Genomic DNA, 21,405 nt, shown 5'->3' with positions numbered 1-21,405 from the left:
CTGAAAGTATATAAAGTTCAGGTTAAATAGTAAAGTAACTACTTTGGATAGCTTAATTTCCCTTCAAAATTTGAATTTATTTCTTGAGAAAAAGCATATGGAAGTATTTTTTTTCTCTGGTTATTTGAAAAAAGATAGGAATTGAAATTTAGATGAAAAATGCCAAAGGTGATTTGGTAAAGCAAAGTTTTGTTTGCATATGGTTAGTTTTCTGAGGTTACACTGCAACAAGTAGTGAGAAAAATTGAGCTTGGACTCCTTAAACACCATAGACCTACAATCTAACTATGCAACTTATATTAAGGTGAGGCTAGTTGTTATTAAACATCTCTTAAAATTAAGGAAATCATTTTGGTTTTAGATTTTTTAGATTTTTAAAAATTGTTACTTATCAGTAATAACATCTAATGGAACAGAAATTAATACACAAACTAAATGGGGCCTAAGTTATGCAGCAGAACTGTCAATTGACAAGGTTGAATTTTTGTTTTACATTCCCTTTAGGATATCAGTAGCTCTTTAAAATCTATGCATGTCAAGAGCTGCAAATGTGTTTTAAGCATTGGATAATTAGTATTCATAACTGTGAAGTCATAATTCTTACCTGAAAAACTAGGTTTGTCGCATACCAAACAAGCATCTGTTTTCACTGCGAGGAGGAGATATGGGCTGTTTCTGTATTCGTTTCTCTCATGATGGGAAAACATTGGCAGCAGCATGTGCAGGAAGGAATGGCTATCCCATTATTTGTAAGTTAAAAATGCATCCCCCCACCCCAATAATTCATGTAGGTTGGAATTAAAGGAAAAATGAATATTTTTTAAGTTCTTTTAGGAATGTTATTTTATAATTATGTGTAGTAAATTGTTCTGTGCATTAAGCATTAAGCAAAAATGTTGTTCTACCTTGAACAGTTGGCTTTTTGTGCATGGTAATGTACATGCAACTCAAGGGCACAAAATCATAGCGCTTTTGCACAGAGTTCTGATGGAAATAGTCAGTTTGCACACAAAAAACAGATTTGCTGATAATAAGGTTTTAAGGGGCATAATTTTTCAGTAACTTACCCTCCCCCTGAGTTTTATATAAGTTTTTTTGTTGATTTTTTTTTTTTCTTTAAACCTCTTATGAAAGTTGGATACCTGGGAATGCTGACATCTCCAGAGAGACTACTGGAGGCTGTTTTTGGTGTTCCAGTACAGTTCATTTGGAACTGGAGCTATTCCATATTATTTTAACTGGGGCCTGTTTTTCACAGATGCATCAACTACATAGTACTGAGACCCAGTGTAAGAGTTTTGAGATTATATTATAGAGAGCAATATTTTAATTGCAAAATAAATGTTTAAATGCAAGGTACAGTAAAATTATATTGCTTTACTACACAGCAGCAGAAAATGATCTCTACATTAATATTTTCCTAAGACTGCTCAGGTAGCAGTAAAAAAAATTGCAATCTGGCTCTGATAATTTAAACCAGGTGGGCCAAGTTTAAGGGTTAATGTGTTACTGACATCCTTAAACCACTAGGTGGAAGCATACACTTGCTGTCCATGTGTATCCAGCAGCTATTTGATATCTGACAATGAGAAGTTGAAGGAAAATATTTTGCTTATGCTAGCAGAAGCTCAGCCTAAGACTGAACTAAATTGCACTAATAATTGCATACAACCCCTTGTAAATACTTACACATTTTTTTATTTTTCTATTTAAATTTTCACTAGTGTATGAAATTCCTTCTGGACAGTACCTAAGAGAATTTTATGGTCATCTTAACATAGTGTATGATCTTTGTTGGTCAAAAGATGATCAATACCTTCTTACTGCATCTTCTGATGGCACTGTCAGGTCAGTATGACTGAAACGTTCTGGCAAATAGTGTGAGAAACACAAAAGAAAGTGGTGCACTCCGTGACGCGTTACTACAAACTGTGCTGTGAGGTTTTAATTAAAGATATTGTTGCAATGTGACTTCTAATGTTATAAAAATTGTGATGGATCTACAGTCACTTATACTATATTTACTATATTAATCTTCAGTGTATACATATTTGAGAGTAAAGCTTTTCCAGTAACTATAGGGTCTAATTCTACAGCACAGCACCAAAATTAATGGCTTTATATTTCAAGAAATCAGTGGGACATTTGGAATATTTTATTTTTGAAGAAATTCTCCTATTTTGAATGCAGTGTTAAGTTTGCAAATGTGAACATGAGGCAGAAAATTTAAAAGCTAAGATTCATATAATGTATTTAAATTGGCCGTGTTGTATATATATGTAGTTTATTGAATTTCTGGACACATACCTAAACAATTCAAGTTAAATTACTTTAAATGTGATGTGATGGTATTATTTTTGAGAACGTTTATCTATTTTTCTCTATAATTAAAAAGTATACTTTAATGCACTGTTAATGTTGAAATCTCAATTTGTTTGAGATTTAAAAGAAAAACCCTCAAAACTCTAGAAAAAACATGAAAAATATGGTTATGACACTGCACAATTTTATTATGACCCTCAACTTCATAAGTTTTTATATTTTATTTGTTTGTTTTGTATTTTTTGTTTTTGGGGATTTTTTTTAGCTCTTCAGATTCCTGTCTGTTGTTTCTCTCATGCAACTTAGTAATGCTTCAGGCAGTTGCATAATTAAAATGCCAGAATTGTTAAATGTTACATTTGTATGTGTGGAATTGTTTTGTTTTGTTCTGTTTTCTCCCACTGATTACTACCTGTACGTAGTAATAAAAAGAGTATTTTGGTGTTTATCTCACGTATTTTATTTTTGATTTGGATACAGATTAAATAAGAATTTTTGATATTGAAATGAATATCAATTTCAGTCATTCGTAGTCCTTATAAAAAGGCCTGAATGTTTCTCAGTTCTTTTTACAATTTGTGGCAGCAATATGCAACTCTAATGGTCGGCCTCCTTTTCAATGTACTGTGCATCGTCATGGTATGAGTTGTTAGTTCACGTATTTATTGTCCTTTGTCTTAAGCTCTTTTAAAAAAATCTAAGTTCAGGCAACTATTCTGTTTTCCCTTTCGTATTGGGGTCGTTTTGCTGTGGAAACATGGCAGAATTGGAGGATGAGGACTAAAGGAACCCTGCCGTTGTAAAGCCCTGTCAGTTTATTTCCTGTATCGTCTGTCAGATGGAATTCTAAGGCAGCTTGGAGATAAGGGAAATTTGGGAGTTTCTGTAAGTCCTTTATATGGACATGGACATACATGGACAATGTTATCTTTGAGCCTTTTCTGATCTCAAACCCAAACTTTTCTCCCACATTATTTCTGGGTACCATTTAAGTGAATTTGATAACCTCTAGTTTTCTCCTCAAAGACTCGCTTATTATAAAGTTAACTGGCACTTTAAGCAGTAATAAGCTTTTCTATAGTCAGAGTAAAGCCAATCTAAAAGATAGGTGGACTGTTTGTGACCTTTGTATATTAAAGTTGCAGCTTAATCACTATGTTCTTAGACATTGTGTTTACAGAAGTTTTGTAATGAACACTTTTTTTTTTTTTAAGCAATCTCAGGGTAAACTTAAAATTCTTCGGTTGTCACCAGAAACAAAACCTGGAAGGATAACACTAAAAGCTGCCTGCCATATTGTAATTGTATGTTCTCTGAAATGTGCTGTCCACTCAGATTTCATGATCTGGGTACCATTCCATTCTTTATGAACTCATCTTGGGGGGAGGCTCCATGGTGAAATGCACAAGTGCAAACAAAGAAATACTTCCTAAGAAAAATCTGATCTTACAGCTGTTGGTGGTGAAGCATAGGAAATACAAGAACTGAATTTATGTAAAGAAAGCGTCCTTGAGATCACAATCGGTATCTGATAGATAATTTTTGTTCTAAAACCTTCTGGGCTTTTATATATATTTAGTGATCCTAAATATCCCTTGTGTGTGTGTGTGTGTGTGTGTTTTTAATGAATGAGATCCCAAAAGTTCTTAATAATTTAACTCCTGAAGGAAAGAGATTGATGCATTCCTTGGAATACTTTATGTGTATTTTAAAATGTGCAAAATGCCAAATATCTCTTAAATGAAAACATGGTCATGAATTTACTTGGAAGACAGAGTCATAGCCAATATCTTAATTCTTGTTAGAAAGTACCATATTAAAGGATTAAGTGTAGGTGGAAAAAGTTGCCACGATTTGGACAGGTGCCACTGAGTATTTGCATGCAGTCGCCTCTAGATCCATTAGCCCAACATATGGTATCAGTTATAGGTAGCTGTGTATGTGATTGCTTTATACAGTAGCTGTCCTAATTTTCTTTCCATTTAGAATGTGGAAAATTGAAAACCAGGCTACATCTGCTGTGAGAGTTTTCCCTCATCCTTCATTTGTTTATACTGCAAAGTACCACCCAACTGCAAACTCTTTGGTTGTGACAGGATGTTATGACTCTGTGATTAGAATTTGGAATGCAAAAGTGAAAGACATCCATGGGCAACTGCTACAGGAGCTTGATGGTCACAAAAATTTCATCAACACAGTTTGTTTTGATGCAGAAGGTATTTTCTCAGAATTACTTCTTCATCACTTTTTTCTCATATCAATTGAAGACCAGCTTGAGCATTACTAGTTTGCTTTATTTCATAGAGGCAATATGAATACTACAATAGAATGGAATAGTTTCATCTGTGTTTGCAATGAATGTGTCAGTGCCCTGTCTTATTTGGGACTACTTTGAGCAAACACAAAGGGACATGTAACCCCTGATATAAATTAAGAATAATCTGGAAACATTAACTGTAAAAGAGACAAGCAAACAAACATATAGTTATCAAGCGATGATGACTGTGCAAATTCTGACAGTAGTTTAGTATTCATTGTCCCTGTAGCTAGCTGTTATTAGTTAGTTAATGTTTTGAACATATTACAGCAAAACAAGCAGAAAATAAAGCCCAGAAGCTACTGTTCAGAGGGCAAAAATGCATCAGGATACAGGTGGAAAGCCTAGTAGTGTAGAGAGGTAAGCTGGAAAAAAAGGCAAATTTGGATAAAGTAAGTGGCAGAATTATGTAGCAATCCAGCTTCTAGAGAACTCTCTCAGCAGTTCAGAACAGGAGACATGATCAGATCAGTAGGCAAAGACAGTTCATTCATATTGTCATTCAAAGTTATCAACTCCATACAATGACAAAGAAAATGAGGTAGCAGTAATTAGATTGTGAGGATTTTAATGCTAGACTAAAGAAGTGGAAAGGTGATGAACTTTTCAGTGTTGATAGAATGTGGAAAACCAAGAAGACGGAGATTAGTCCAAACATTGTGAAGAATGTTCACTAGTAGATTAACAACTGAAAGTAGGTGTCAGAGATGTAGAGAAATGCATAACCGAAAGAGTTGAAGATGGGTAAATAAATAAGATACTTTAAAGTGTTTGACTTTTTTTGGGATATTAGTGACATCATTAGTAAATAGGTGGTTCACTGAAGATATTCAGGAAAGGAAGGAACTAGGAAGAGAAAAGAGTGCAACTTTTTATAAAGGATAAGAATTTATGTGTGATATAAGAACAACGATTGGGAAAGAGTATTTGTTCTTGTTCAAGGTGCTCTCAGTGAGTGAACTCAATCCATAGATAAGCGTTAGAAAATCATCTAAAGCTCACCGAGGTAAACATTTTCATTTTTTGATGGTTCCTAAAAGATGATACAAAGTGAAGAAATTTAATAAAATATTCAGCATCCTGGTATCTGAGTTATTACTAGCTGAATCCACATTCATGATATCAACTTTTGTCGTGCAGTGTGAGCAAAATGTATTTGCACTAAATGTATCATGTGAAAAGAGAGGAAAGAATTGGTGTTTGCCTATTCACAGAGTAACAGAAAAAGTTGTTTCTTGTTCATACATCCTTTTCTTTATTTGTTCTTTTGTTTGGTATTCTTTTGGTTATATGAAGGTATTATTTTACAGGGCTCCACATGTTCTCGGGAGATAGTTCGGGACTGATTATCGTTTGGGATACATTTATCAAAGGAAGTTCTCAACATCTGTTCCAACAGTGGAGCATTAATAAGGTATACAGATTTCTTGAATTAGCATTATAATGTTTATGTAGATTGTTCCCAGTCTGGTCACTTGATTTGAATTTTGTTATTTTTATGTGTTAATTTTTGTTGAACTAGAAAGATATTATTTTCTTTAAGTAACTTGTTAATGATACAAAGCAGTTGATAGAATGTGCTGTGATTCACTATGTTAGGATTTCTGAATTGTCTTGCAACTTTAATTTTTCTGTATATAAAACATAAAAATGCTTCAGATTTAATAACATCATATTAGCGGAATGATAATGTGTTAGATTTATTCTCTCATGTTCAGCCAGTTTATCTGTCATCAAGCATGTTTCAGAAGTTCGTAGTCATAATACAATCTGCCTTGTTGTGAAAAGTTAATTGCCTAGGATGTAGTGCCTTAATCTAGGAAAAAACTTTTTTTCTTAATCAAATAGTGAAGAAGGAAAAAAGTAATGGAAGATTAAATTTAATTAAAGAGTACAAACATGAGTTTTAAAACACGGAAGTTACCATTTTTACTCTATATCCCAATTTTCCAGAATTAGCGATACCTTATAACAGAATCCATTTCGTTATTGTCTCTTTCTGTAGGAAATAAAAGAAAATGATATTAAAGGAACTCCAATAAGTCATTTGGAGGTACATCCAAATGGAAGACGTTTATTAATCCATGCCAAAGACAGTACTCTGAGAATTATGGATCTCAGAATGTAAGTAGATTTTGGTATTAGTGCATATTTCTTTCTATTTTAAAATTTACTTATCAGAGAAATGAGGTGCCATGAAATTAATAAATACTTATTAGGATATCCTTCGACTTTGCAATTAAGGATAGCAATGTTAGGGTTAAGAAATGATTTCAAAACTGCCATATTACAAACCTTTTGTGTGATGCTGGGTAAGTAATTTCAGATAGATAGAATATCCAAAAATGACTGGATGACTTGAGAGCTTGAAACAGCATGAAAATGAAGAGCCTAGCGTCCTAAAGATTAAGTTCACTTTTAAAAACGTAATCTAGGCTTGAAATAGCTTTGAAATTATAACATTTATTTATTCGTGCCTTAGTTCTCATTGGTTAGACTCTAAAAAAAGTGTTTTGATGATAAAATAGAATGAAGACTGTCATCACAGATATTAAATAATACAATGATGTACCTATTATGCTATATTGATTAGGTGGTGAGATATTTCAACGTAACTATTGATGATTTTCTCATTTCTAATAGTGTTTTAAACATACCAATTTAATAATCTACAATAAAAAAAAACAAGAGGTTCACAGAATCACTGAGTCACTGAGGTTGGAAGGGACCTCCAAAGATTGTTGTAGTCCCACAGCTCTGCTCAAAGCAGGGTCACATAGAACAGGTTGCTCAGGACATTGTCTGGTTGGATTTTGAGTATTGCCACAGCTTCTGTGGGCAACTTGTTCCAGCGCTCGGACAACCTTGCAGTAAAGAAGTTTTTCCTCATGTGCAGACAGAACTTCCTGTGTTTCAGTTTGTGCCCATTGCCACTTGTCCTTTCACTAGCTACCACTGAGAAGAGCCTGGCAGCATCTTCCTTACTCCTTGCAAACAGTTATTTATATACACTGGTAAGATGCTGCCAAACCTTCCCTTCTGGAATGTTACGTTAAAGATATGAACACGCTTTGTAAATGAAATAACCTTAATTTCATGTCTACCTCTCTGCACACACAAGACAATGAAAGGTCCCTGGTGTTCTACTAAAATTGCCTAAGGGAAAATACCTTTTAGACTCTGATAGCACAAGGAGCTACGTTCTTTTAGAAGGTGCTTTTGTACCCGTATACGCTCTTTCAGGAGAGCTCACTCTTAAAATAATATATGGATTGAATGTTTGAACTAGCTGAAGACTTTCCAGTATTATAGTCTACTTTTCAGCTTTTACTGTAAATAATAAATTAGAATGACGATGATAGAAGGCCAAACTATCCATACAATCCAAGCATGAAATGAGTGGATTGACAGAGGGGTCGTCTAGTTTTTTGAAGCAGGTGGTCTATCACTACCGTCTCGGAAGAGTGTGGAGTTGTAGTCTGTGAGAGAAAAATGTAGATGTGTATTAACCTCTAAGAAGGGGTTAACATGGTGTGCAAGTTCACAATTATTTTAAGCCAGTCCATCAATAGGACCTACGTTCTCCTCTTCTCCTCATCTCCCACACCTTTGGCCATGTGTTGCCAACGTTTCCGCTTTATCAGCTCTAGAGACCTTGTGGCGCAGGGTTAAGTCAGATAGGTGAGCTGATCCGACAAAAAATCAGCCTAAAAAAATAATGATTAGTCTTCAGCTGAATCAATTATCTGATCCAACTCATCTGATAGCTGCCAAAACACTAGAGAAGAAACAAGGGAGAGCCTGGGAAAATAAGGGTGGAGAGGACAGAAGGACTGCTGCTTTGACCACAGCCCACAGTTACATTTGCTTAAGTCTATCAATAAACCATGGGGTCAGATGCCCAGCAGTGATAATTTAACACGTCAGCATTAACTGCTCTTTCCCTGCATGAGAAAAGAGGGGGTGGAGGTCACAGATCAGCATAATTTACTTTGAGTGGCAGCTAGTTGTTCTTAATTGTCCTCTTTCAGTTTCCTTTTCTGATCTTTTTGGATAATGCTGCTATCCTGTCACTGAGGTATGTGATCAGGGATTTGGTTTTGGTTCAGACTTCTTAGGTTTATATCTTGTAGAGTTGTTGTACATGACATATCAAATATACTATCTTTCTTACTCATTCAGGCAACTAAAACTCTTATTTGAGCTAATATGGTCTTGCACTATGATCATTAAAGCATCCTTTTCTCTTACGTGTCAAGTGGAGTTGTATCTCAGATATATTTATTCAGAATATTATTAAAAATAGTTCTCCTGTCCTGTAATATTAACTGTATTGTGCTTCCCCCAACATCTCCATTGTTTCTGCAGTATCAATCACGTTTTTTAAATTATCTTCTTTCTTTGAGGGCTGTCATGGCCTATCCCTATTCTCCTTGCCTGAAACTCTATATCGCAGTATTACTCCAGTATTAGCCTCCATTTTGATTGTGAACTTCTTTTTTTTTTTCCAGCCTGCACCTCATGTTTGAGACAACCTTTTGAAAGCTACCTTACTTACATTTTGGAAAATCCTGTTGCAAATTCTCTATTACATGATGCCTGCAAAACGTTTAACAGCAGTTAGGTCATTATTACTGTGCTGACCAGTAGTATCTCACTGAAGAAGACTAGGATGCCCAAGCAGCAAAATAATATTAACAATAGTAATGTTAATAGTAATTAATATTGCTGCCTGAAGTTTACTGACGGTATTACTGTTTTTGTAGTCAAGGAGACATTAGACTAAAGAGTTAAGGGGTGCTGCTGGATAAATTTCAGCATTACTGATGTGTTATCAAGCTTAGGAAGCATAATGAACTTTTTTGGCACAGCTTGGAATAATATTGTCAATTTGCCTCTTTTCTACAAAGCTAAGGATCAAAAAGGTGCAAATAACTATATCTGTTCTGTGCGTCTGAATATTTCTTTACTCTAACCAAAGGCAATGATAGATACTTTGATCTATAGTTTCAGGCATGTTATGAAGGCCAGGGAAAAGGAAGGGTGAACAACTGCACTCTGCAGAAAGTGTTGCTTGCGTTATCTGTTTTGGATACAAGTTGTATTGATTTTTTTCTGATGTGCAGAGAGAAAGATTGACAAATAAAATGTTTGATTGTTTATTATGAAGTATTTTCCGTGCTTGCAAACTATTCTTTATCTTTAGCTTGGCTACAAAGAAATATATAGGTGCTACAAATTACAGAGAAAAGATCCACAGCACCTTAACGCCATGTGGCACGTTCCTTTTTTCGGGAAGTGAAGATGGAAAGGCATATGTTTGGAATCCAGAAACAGGTAACTAATTATTTTATACCTTAAGTGAAGCTGTCAAGACTAAAGGGATGGGATTTTGTAAGCTTTCCTGAAACACATTTGATATGGAATAAAATTTCAGTAAGATACTCTGAAATCCTTAAACCTTTACTCCACCTTTTAAATAACTATTGTTAATCTTCTCCTCTAAGATCTAATTGATGTAATTCTCTGGAGGAGGTAAATAAACAGAGGTAGGACCTGTTATATCCAGCAAGAACGGAGCACCTTAGGCTCAGCTCCTTGTGTATTGCAATTTTTTGTATGTGGATGAGGGTCTTAAAACAATGCAAAAAAATTTTTAAGTCAAATCAGTTTTTGTTGTTCTTTTTTTTGATTTTGGGATTAGGCTCTTTTTGAGAACAACTACTTCTTCTTCCCAAGGACTTTGGAGTACAAAGTTTCTTCATAAATTATTTTCCCTCAATTGAATAGTTTTCAAATAACTACCAAAGTCTTCCTGGAAAAATTTAAGCAAAGCATATATAGATAAGGTAAAGAGAGTTGTCATCTTTGTTGTACAGTGAGGTAGAAGGGACAAAAATGATAGCAGGAGGTAACGGAAATACATTCTAGTTTTGATGACATTGTATTGTGTCCAACTATAATATAAATAATTTTTTAAAAGTAAAAATACTGAACTATTTTAAAACTGACAACTAACCAACAGTTCTGTTTCGAATTTCTTTCCATATTTTCAACTAAATTAGCTTACATTTATGCCACTATGCAATTTGTCTGGAACGTTTAAATGATAATAAATATAAAAAGAGAGACTTCATTATTTTTTCTAATAGGCTTTGAGTCTTGCTTACATGCTGAACTTTACTTGTATTCATAATGTTGTCAACTTAAGAGCCAATTTTATTTTTTTAAATAATATTGTGCTCAACTTTCACTCCTGTTGCTGTGTCATCTAATGGAAATCCGCAGCTATGATAGCTATCTCCTGGCAAAACGCAAGCACGAACAAATACTGTGGAACGCCACCTTTCTGGAACTTGCTTATCAGAACAACGCAACTCAGCTAACCTAATGCATCCCGTGTGGTTTCCTGCAGCTGCTGCAACTGCACTATTTTTTCTGACTTATTACAGGCTTTTAAGTTACTGAATGTTTTTTGTTTTACACCAAATATTAATTTTCAATAAGGAAAATGACTGAAGAATACATATTACAGTGTCATCACGGTCAGCACACTGCAGTAATACAGGCTTTGGCCAATCCAGACAGTGTTACGCTTCCGAAGTACTTGAATTTTGCCATAGTACAGTTGACTATCATTTATGTTGTTGTGGTGTCTTTGGCTTTTTAAGTAGAGGATCTCTCTACCTTGATAGGAAAAGAAAAAAAAGAAAAGAGAGAGTTTCAAAAGCATTATCTATTATAAAAGCTAAACAAATACCTTTCCTCTAAGGCTTTGTCACTATACAAAGTATTGCAATTAGTCAACCTTACCAACTACATTTTCATAGTATTAATAACTATATTTCACTTCTATAGGTGATCAGGTGGCCATATATTCTGAACTCTCCTTCACATCTCCGCTTCGTGATGTTACCTTTCATCCACATGAACACATGGTGTCATTTTGTGCCTTTGGTCAGAACCAGCCAATACTTGTATACATTTATGATTATAAAGGTATAGTAGAAACTTTCTTGATACATACAACTGGGAATTTTTTATTTTTGAAGTGATTTGCTAATGTTTTTCTTTATTTTGAAGGAAAAAAGAAACAGTCATGTAATAATATACATCTCCATGCTTGGAGATGCTCAGAACCCCGCTGGACAAGGTCCTGAGCAACCTCCTATAGGTGACCCTGCTTTGAGCAGGAGGCTGGACTACATAGTCTCCAGAGGTCTCTTCCAACCACCAGATTATTTTATAACTGATGCCAAAATCTCTAAAAACAATTTAAGGTTTATTTAGAAGTGGCTTTGAGTTTGCTTGGGTGGGACAGATTTTCCGAATCAGAACTTTAGATCTGCTCTTAGTGTCTTACTCTGTGCGATGCTTACAGCACTTTATGGTACATAGGCGGTGTCATACAAATGTTTAGAATCCTCTCTTCAGGATCAAGGTGGATTATGGAGTCAGACAATATGATTATTTTGAAAATTAATGAATAGCTTAATGGAAATCTCAGCATTTTATGCTGGCTACATTACAAATAATTTTGAGGAGCTGTATGGAGATGATTTTAATGTGATTAAGTATAGCTTGTTTTTCTGAACAAGTATTCTCTACACAGGTAAGTCTGTGGTGTGATTATGTGACAGATGTGTTTATCCCTCATGTTATCTGTATATTAAAGAGACGTCTACCTTCACATTTTTAGTTTGCAAAATAAAATCCAAAAGGTCCTTTTCAGGCTTCTCTGGTTTTACATTTTTGTGGTTAGCTTTAGCAGTGTCATTCTCTCAATTAAGGACGTAGTTTCAGTTATGTTATATCTTAATGGTAGATAATGTTAATATGATTTATACAGTAAATTATGAATATATATGAATTATGAATAGCTATGTATATATTTATACAGTGAATTATGAATAGGTAATTCTGTAGTTTTATTTACAGTGTACATCTCTTCATAAAATTAATATTGTCTTTATACATTTGCTTTTTAAATAACATACTAATGAGATTACTCATATCAAATCTCGCAGTTTAGGTTGTCTATTGAACTGGTTGACTTTTACAGGAAAATAAAGTGGAATGACTTCGTAATTAATATTCAGTGCTAACTTCAGGCCAGTAAGGCATCTGCATTCTTTAGTTGTAGTAGAGAGCAATGGAAAATTTATCTCACACTATTACAACAGCTGAAAGACTTTTTTAAAATTTTGACTATGTAACAGAGAGTGAGTCTTTAAAAAGCTAATAGGATGTTTTAATATGTATGTGTGTGTATATATAGAGATCACACTGATTTCACACTGGTAGTTATTTGTATCGTCTGACTGTTTAACTAAGTCACTGGTGACAGTAAGACTTTGCATAGGTTGTGGTCTTTCTACGTTGTCTGTTACTAACTTTTTGTTCCTTTTTTGGTTAAAAGCACACATTTTGCTTTCAGAAGATACTCTTGCTGCATTAGAGCTGAAAGAGTTAATCATATAGTAATACTAATTTTAGTCACTGGCACGGTTTTTAAGGCTCCAACAGTAGCACAGTGTTTTACATAGACCAAAAGTTTTATAAATATCCTGGACAAAACTTATATGAAGAATCCTGTTACCCTTTGTTGGCTTAAGACCAGAGTATAAAAGTTGCGAAAGTCAAGTCTGTTATTTAAATGAGAGTGAGCACAACTTTCATCAAAAGTATCCTATTCAAGAAGGTTAGACTGCCTCCCAAGAATGATTGCCCTGCCTGTGTATTTGTTTAGCAACTTTTGAAATTTTCCTCAAGTATAGTAAGCTCACCTGAACTAGACTGGAAACAGTAGTAGCTTGAAGTGTACCTAGCAAAATGGATCACTTGAATTCAGTGCAAGCTCTATACTTTTTACTTAAAAGTTCTCTTTTTTTTTTTTTCCCCTCCCTTCCTTTCTCCCTCCCTCCCTCCCTCTTCATGGAGAGCAGCACTGTTTGTCAGTAGTACACTACAGCTCAGTGGGCACGGTTACCGAATACAAATAATGGAAAGGAGACCTTATTATTGGGAACATTTAGGATTGTCAAACATGTCATTTTGAAGTTCTCCCAATACCAGATTTTTATAGTGTTTCAGTAAAGACATGGCTGGCAAAATGACAGTGGCCATTCAAAGTAGTTGCTTTCTTGTTTAATTTTTTCATGGCAATGTAAGGCTTCATCTGACATTAATATTGATTATTTCTGCAGTTGCACAACTGGAAGCTGAAATTGTAAAAGATCACAGTTCATCACTTACCACAGTTGCACCAAGAGGACCACAAATTTTTAGCAGTTTTTCTGAAATTCCTGTGCAACAAAGTTCAACAATGTCTCCAGCAGATCAGTTTGTCAGTGTTGCAAGAGCATCAGTGAGAATGCGGAAGGTGAAACAAAAACTTGATTCTGTTACAGTAAGTCAGATTTTTTTACTTTCAAGGAATGTGCAGTTTTCTCAGGCAGTGCTCATATTCTGGAAATGCTATATTTAACAAAGTATACATATATAGTATTGGGATTTGTTCTCCTGGAAATGAGTATATGCCTTACTAGTATTAATGCACCTAAAAGTAGCTATTCAGAAGAGGTTAATCACATAAAGCTAAGTTACTTTTGTTTACCAGGTATCAATGACAGGAGTTTCCTTTGTTGGTTTTCATTGCCGTTCATATGACATACTACCCAGATCATTATGGCTGAGCTTAAGAAATTTCACCTTTTTTTTTTCTATTCACCTTTAGAATGCAGAATATTCCTGAATTGCACTCTGCAGGTCTAATTGCTGTTTAGAATGACACGAACTGTGTTTGGTTTTATGCTTATTATTTTTTCATTATTAAGTACTTTTGAGCATGTATTATTTTCATGTAGTTTTAGGCTTTGTCTGCATTAGTAAGTAGTAAAGCACAGAAGAAGCAAATGAGTAGATGAAAGCGGTTGTTGCTAAGGACCTGTAGCTACACTTATCATAGTTCTGGTACTTTGTTTTGGATTAGATCTAGGCTCATTCCCTGGCCTGAACATCCCAGTTAAGCATGTGGTTTGAAATGATTTAAAGGAAAGCTATCCCGTAAACTTTTACTTTCTGGACTGTGGGTTTGTAGTGGACCCCTTTATGAACTACTGTACCGTGGCTAACATGGAAAATGGTAGTTTGTTGCTGCTGCCACCACCATTACCTGTGGAAGGAGGAAGCAAGCCTTGTTTCTGTTTCTGCTCGTTTTGTTCCCACTTATCTATAAGTGACACCCTGGTCACTTCTCTAAGTGACACCCTGGTCACTTCTCTCTGAACCATCTCTTGAGTTCATTATCAACCAGAGAGGCACAATATGGAAAGAATGGAGCATGTAACCTTGTGCTTTGGACTCTAGGAAGACATCCCAAAAGAAGTGATTTTCCCTCTTCCAGATCCTTCATCTGAGGGAGAAGATAATGATTTTATGGGAGTCCTTATCATTACAACTGTTTGGCCTCAGATTGGCCAGAGGTCCTGTGCTATGCGAGAAAAATCTGGATTAGTAGAACCACATAGGACTTGGACAGCATCAATGACCACCAATTTTTGGTTACAAAAATGGTACATTGAGGCCTCTTGCCACGAATGGGCACCACACGTTTCCTGTAGTGTGAAATGAAATAGTGTGTGCCTATAAATTTAAGAGAACGACTGTCAGCTGCTGAACCTTTGTAACCTTAAACTCCCATTGCTCAAAGGCTAAGCGATTTGGAGTGAGCAAGTCCACTGTGAGCAGAATCATGATCAAGGTCTCAGATGCCATCTTCCAAAGCCTGTTCTCATAAGCCATAGCTGTAGGAGATGTCAGAAAGATCGTCTGAGCGTTCTCTCGCTCTGGGTTTCCAAACAACAGGGGAAGGCAGTTGAAAGAATCCACATCTAGTCTGGTGTCTGCCTCAGAGCAGTGATAGTTATGTAAACTGCAAGAGCTTTTTTTCAGGGGTTTGTGAACCACTGAGATCTTAGGAGGAGACTTTCTTTCATCAGAAGGACCTATGATACTCACATTTTCTGTATTTTAGCATTAGATTCAAAGAGGAAAGTGGAAGCTCCTTTCCAACGAGAGACAGGTTTGTTTCTGGTATGTGGGTGCAGTGCCTTGCTACGTTATGAGAGATTCTGGACAGCCCCCACATTGCTGGGTCAGGAGGCTGCATCTGGGCAACAGTGGAGCCCAAGCCACTGTTTCCCACCTCTCTATTTTTTTTCTCTTTTCTTTGGTATCTTACCTGCTGCAGAATGGCCTTCTAGGGTGTATATTGCCTCCTGCCTGCAGCCATGGGGGGAATATAGTTTTCAGGGAGGGGGCTTTCTCTTCCCCTGTGGCCCCTCTTGAACAAGGGAATCTGGAAGAGAGAAAAGTAATCCTGTCAGTCTTTTACTGTATAAGGATACAGTTCAGTAGTTTGTTAGCTGTTGCTATCCTCCCTACCCCCAGGTTGTCAAGGACATAGTTTTTGCAAGGCAGTGGGTGCACTGGGATGTCTACTTTTTCCCTGACTAATTTTTCTGAACGGTAGGTGAAGTAGAGCTCAGAACAGAGTCACTCCTCTACCCAGTAATTGTAAGTTACCTTATGCCATGGCTAGCCATATGCTGTAGGGGAGTCCCTCCTACTATCTGCTGACCTTAGAAGCAGGGGAAGGCAGAGCAGCTAGGCGTTTGGGTGGGGAGTGTAGACAGGAAGGTTGGTGTAAGGCAATGAAACAGAAAGGACAGAAGACATTTCTTGTGGTCATACCTATTACTTGTTTGTTTCTCCAGCCTCCAATGAATGGAGCATTTATCTACATTCCCATCTCACAGTGTTATGATACATGCTGTAGACTCATGGTATATGAGATGTGATAGGGCATTCCTTCCCGTCCTACCTGGGGTATGTGACCCACAACTGATATCTTGTGTATTGGTGGCCCACTGAAACCAGGAATAGAAAGAGCCCTGTTCCTAACAGCCTTCCTACAAACCCCTGGCTCTCCAAACCCAAACTGACTGCTTAGTGCTATGCAGGATATCTAGGCGGAAAAGTGTGTTACTGGGGGATTAGGATTTTGCCATAAGTGTTCACTGTCAGTATTAGATGGAGGGCAGGAAGCCATTAAACTTTCCATGCTTGATAGAATGCAAAGGTGGGGAGATTATCCCCATGACAAACACAACCTCAGCCTCTTAAAGCCTCATATCCCAAATAAGTGGAAACTACTCCAGCCTGTATTTATCTGCACTGATACTATGGGACTGTGATTGGTGTCTTAATTGCGTGGTGCTGATACCATGCCGTCAGTCTTTGCACTGTTATTAAAGTTATAAAAGCCCTCCTGGTCAAGCCAAATATATTGATCACCTCTTTGCAGTCCCAAGGCTATTTCTGTGGTTCCACCTGAAGCTTTGTACGTTCCCTTCTTCTCTTCTACCCTAAGAAGATGTGTAAGAAGGCATTATGCATACCTTGGTTGAAATCATGGGCACTGTCACAGAGAGTGGTTGATGAGAGTTGCAGCTGGGAGTATGCAGAAGAGAAGTCTGTGGATGCTGCTGTTCCTTCGCAGGGGTATTTTTAAGTTCCAAGAACAGGAACTTCAGAGCAGCACAGGAGGTGGCTTTTTCCTCTGGACTCTTCCAAACAATAATCCTGGGCAGCAGGCTTAGTGCTATGGTCCCACCCAAAGACATGTTCATGACCTCTCTAGCCAAGACAGCTGTTGTGCTGCCCCAGGCATCTGGTGGTTCTCCCCAATCTTCAGAAAGACAGTCTTCATCTCTGAACTTCATGCAACACTGATCACTTGTCCTCTCATATTCATTGACAGTCATGAGATGAGCGACTTCCCAATAGCAGCACCACTAGATTGTCCTGCTGCTAAAGGAGGTTTGGCCACTTAGCGTGGTTGGTTGAGCAATGTTGTTTCCTGGAGGCCTTGGGTGGCCCCATGCTGATTGGCTGAAGAGGTTGATGTCACTAGATTGAATAGCAGTTGGAAAAGAACAACAGAAGAAAGAAGAGCCTTAGTAAGGAAGAAAGATGACAGAAGGTAGGACTTGTAAAGAGGAGAAAGGGATGCTGAGGCAGGGCAAAGGTTGATAAGATTAAGAAGGCGCTGCAGAAGCACAAAGATTTGAGGGCTGGTGATTGGCAAATGCCATTTGGCTCTTCATATAGTATAAGGAGTGCTTCAGGGTTTTGTGTAAGTTCTTGACAGTTCAAGAGCATTTGCACTCACAAGAATACTTCATGGTGATGTGGCCCACTCATTCGTTTGGATCCTTATGCCCCTGATTAGGATGAGATTGCATTATATATGCACACCTGGAGTTATCTGTTTGGTTTCTTCCAGAGGAAATCCAGTTCTTGCACATTAGAATTACTCTGCAATGCACAGCAGTGTGCAATAGGTGGGAATCACTGTGGGATGCACTTGAAAGGTGTGCTACTTCTCCATGTTAAAATGTAATGTAGATAGTTTCCCTTTCCTGGGAAGGATAACGCATTCCAGCCTTACAAATGGGTTGAAATATTGCTCAATGCTGTTACACCTGGGAATATTTCACAACGTGACTTTTCCGTGAATCACAGTTGATGCTTCTACCTTGCCTTGCAGGCACAATACAGAAGGAGTAATATTTTTCTTTGTCAGTGGAATTTTGTGAAAGGTTTAAGCTCAAGGTTGAGCTCAAGAACAGTGCATCCCCGTGAGCAAGAAGTTGAGCAAAGGGGGCAGGAGACCTGCATGGATGAGCAAGGAGCTCCTGTCAAAACTCAAACAGAATAAAGAAGTGTACGGAAGGTGGAAGCGGGGACAGGCCAGTTGGGATGCATACCGGGGCGTTGTCAGAGTACGCAGGGACGGGACTCGGAAGGCGAAGGCCCATTTGGAGTTTAATCTGGCAAGGGATGTCAAGGACAGCAAGAAGGGCTTCTTCAAATATATCAGTAAGAAAAGGAAGACTAGGGAAAATGTAGGCCCGCTACTGAGTGGGGCGGGGGCCCTGCTGACGAAGGATGCAGAGGAGGCAGAGATACTGAATGCCTTCTTTGCTTCAGTGTTTACTGCTAAGGCCGGTCCTCAGGAACCCCAGACCTTGGCGACCAGGGAGAAAGTCTGGAGAAAGGAAGGCTTTCCCTTGGTGGAGGAGGATTGCGTCAGAGATCGTTTAGGCAAACTTGACTCCCACAGGTCCGTGGGCCCTGATGGGATGCACCCACAAGTGCCGAGGGAGCTGGCAGATGTCATTGCTAGGCCTGCTGGAAAGCAGCTCTGCAGAGAAGGACCTGGGAGTCCTGGTGGACAACAAGTTGACCATGTGCCAGCAATGTGCCCTTGTGGTCAAGAACGGTTCTGGTATCCTGGGTTGTATTAGGCCGAGCATTGCCAGCAGGTGGAGGGAGGTGATCCTCCCCCTCTACTCAGCCCTGGTGAAGCCACATCTGGAGTCCAGTTCTGGGCTCCCCAGTACAAGAGAGACATGGCACCACTGGAGCGAGTCCAGTGAAGGGCTGCTAAGTTGATGAAGGGACTGGAGCATCTCTGATATGAAGAAAGGCTGAGGGAGCTGGGACTCTTCAGCCTGGAGAAGAGAAGACTGAGAGAGGGATAAGTATCTGAAGGAAAGATGTTGAGAAGATGGAGCTAGACTCTTCTCCGTGGTGCCCAGTGACAGGACAAGAGGCAACGGCTCCAAACTGCAACACAGGAAGTTCCATCTGCACATGAGGAGAAACAACTTTGCTGTGAGGGTGTCTGAGCCCTGGACCAGGTTGCCCAGAGAGATTGTGGAGTCTCCTTCCTTGGAGACATTCAAAAGCTGCCTGGACAGAATCCTGGGCAACGTGCTGCAGGTGACCCTGCTTGAGCAGGGGGGTTGGCCTAGATGATCTCCAGAGGTCCCTTCCAACCTCAACCATTCTGTGATTCTGCGATTATGTGAAGTCATTGCATTGTATGATTTATGATTTTACAACTTATAGTAATCATGCTTCCACTTAAAGTTTATTTAACTTTTTCTGCCCAGGTGGGAATAGTTAAGCAAAAATAATGATATGGCTGTTTCAGGAATTGCATGCTTAACTTTGTGTAAGCTAACAGTGCCTTTAGAACTCCAGTGGAGTAGCACATTCAGATAAGAAATATCTGAATAAGAAAGCAATATAATTAAAGTTAAAACAAGTATTTACATGAGTAGCAGAACATATGAAGTTTGATTTCCTGTGATTTTCATTTGTATCTCTTTTCTGCATGGATTTTGTGATATTTAAAAAAAAATTAGTTTGCCAGATTTTGCCAGCTTTTCTGTTAACGTTGAGTCTTATGTGGATTTTGTTTTCTAGTCTACTATTTATTTTAATGATGCTTTTAAGAACATAATATTTTTGTCACCTCTTCTGTTCTGTTCAGTTTATTTGAAATTTGAATGAAGAGGTTTAAAACTCACTGGGGATTAAGAAACTGATGTAGTATCAATGTAATTAAACCTAATTTTATGAGGAAATCCAGGGTAAACTTTGATTCTGAAGTAATTACAGGCAAAACTAACAAAAACCTACACATATCATAAATAACATTACTTCTAGAACTAAACACAGTAGTTATTTCAGAACCAGCTTTAATAAGCTTTGTAATTACAGTCTTTGGCCTTAGTCAGCATGTTTAAATGTTACGTATTTGACATGCTCTCTGATTATTTTCCATCTGTGAAGACGCTAGTAAACTCAAATAGCGAATGCTCGTTCAAAAATATTTATGCTGTTATTTAAAAATACTCTCATAGATTTTTCTTTTTTGCGATTGAAATTTTTTTAAAAATGGACTCCATATTTTTAAATTTAAAATATTTTTTCCATGTAGAAAGCTTTTTTAATCTCTTGACTTCCTTCTTTGTAATCATTAGTTTAAATTTGAAGTATTATATATTCTTAAATATATAATATAAATAATATAATGTAATATATATTATGTGAATTATATAATTATATGAATTATATTATTTATATAATTCATATAATAAGCATGAAATAATTCTTATTTACCCAAGAACAGTAGTTATTCATGTTTTTCCTGACACCTATCAAACATGATTTGATGACAATATCCATGACTAATGATGACACCTTCCATATAAATCGTGAAAATATATCAACATTAAAACTTAAATTTTCTACTCATTTGTAGTTTGGATTTACAGCTTCAGATGTGTTCATAAACATGTGAGCAGTTTCCTTTTTCATGTGGAAAAACTTGATGTCTGTTGATGTATATGTAAGTGTAGATTCTCCTGGAATATTCATTACAATATGTGCTTGCATAAATGCTTTGCTAAAGTGTTAGTCAAAGTAGGCCTCATAGAAGTTGTGACCAGCTACTCGGCTGCCTATGTAAGAATGTGCTAATGTGGCTGGGATGATGGCACAAGATTCTCAGTCCTGTGAAAATAGAATAAGCAGCCCTTATCATGCCATATGTTGGGTGGCAGGCTGCCCTATGATAGGGACGGAAACTGAAAATCCAAACGGGGAGGCAAGTGATATCTCGTATGTATTTGTCTAACGCTGTGTAAAAGGAGATTGGAAACAGTGCAAGCTTGGTACTAGTCTGTGGGTCGTGTTTGGATGCCAGTGCCTTGTCACAGACCCATAGGGATTACCATTTGGAACAAGCGTGCTGGGGGCATACCTGGTAGACACTAAACCTGGCCTGAGGTCAAGCCTGGGTTCGTGTTTTATGAGACAAAGGTATTGGAGTCTCTGAACAGCAGATA

The 21,405-nt window shown here is 37.3% G+C and overlaps 1 protein-coding gene across 7 annotated transcripts in view; it reads left to right on the top strand.

Moving 5' to 3' along the window:
• The window catches only part of AHI1 (Abelson helper integration site 1), a 110,435-nt gene that overhangs the window by 20,046 nt on the left and 68,984 nt on the right, over nt 1–21,405 (top strand). For all 7 annotated transcript variants that reach the window (XM_068938391.1, XM_068938393.1, XM_068938390.1 and 4 more), the window contains exons 11-18: nt 617–749; nt 1,725–1,848; nt 4,309–4,538; nt 5,950–6,053; nt 6,645–6,763; nt 9,846–9,976; nt 11,498–11,638; nt 13,846–14,048. In XM_068938391.1, coding sequence (XP_068794492.1) covers nt 617–749; nt 1,725–1,848; nt 4,309–4,538; nt 5,950–6,053; nt 6,645–6,763; nt 9,846–9,976; nt 11,498–11,638; nt 13,846–14,048 — 1,185 coding nt within the window. The remainder of the gene's footprint in view (nt 1–616; nt 750–1,724; nt 1,849–4,308; nt 4,539–5,949; nt 6,054–6,644; nt 6,764–9,845; nt 9,977–11,497; nt 11,639–13,845; nt 14,049–21,405) is intronic.

Source organism: Struthio camelus, chromosome 3 (genome assembly GCF_040807025.1).
Source record: "Struthio camelus isolate bStrCam1 chromosome 3, bStrCam1.hap1, whole genome shotgun sequence".
Taxonomy (NCBI): domain Eukaryota; kingdom Metazoa; phylum Chordata; class Aves; order Struthioniformes; family Struthionidae; genus Struthio; species Struthio camelus.
This window is presented reverse-complemented; position numbering and strand designations above follow the sequence as displayed.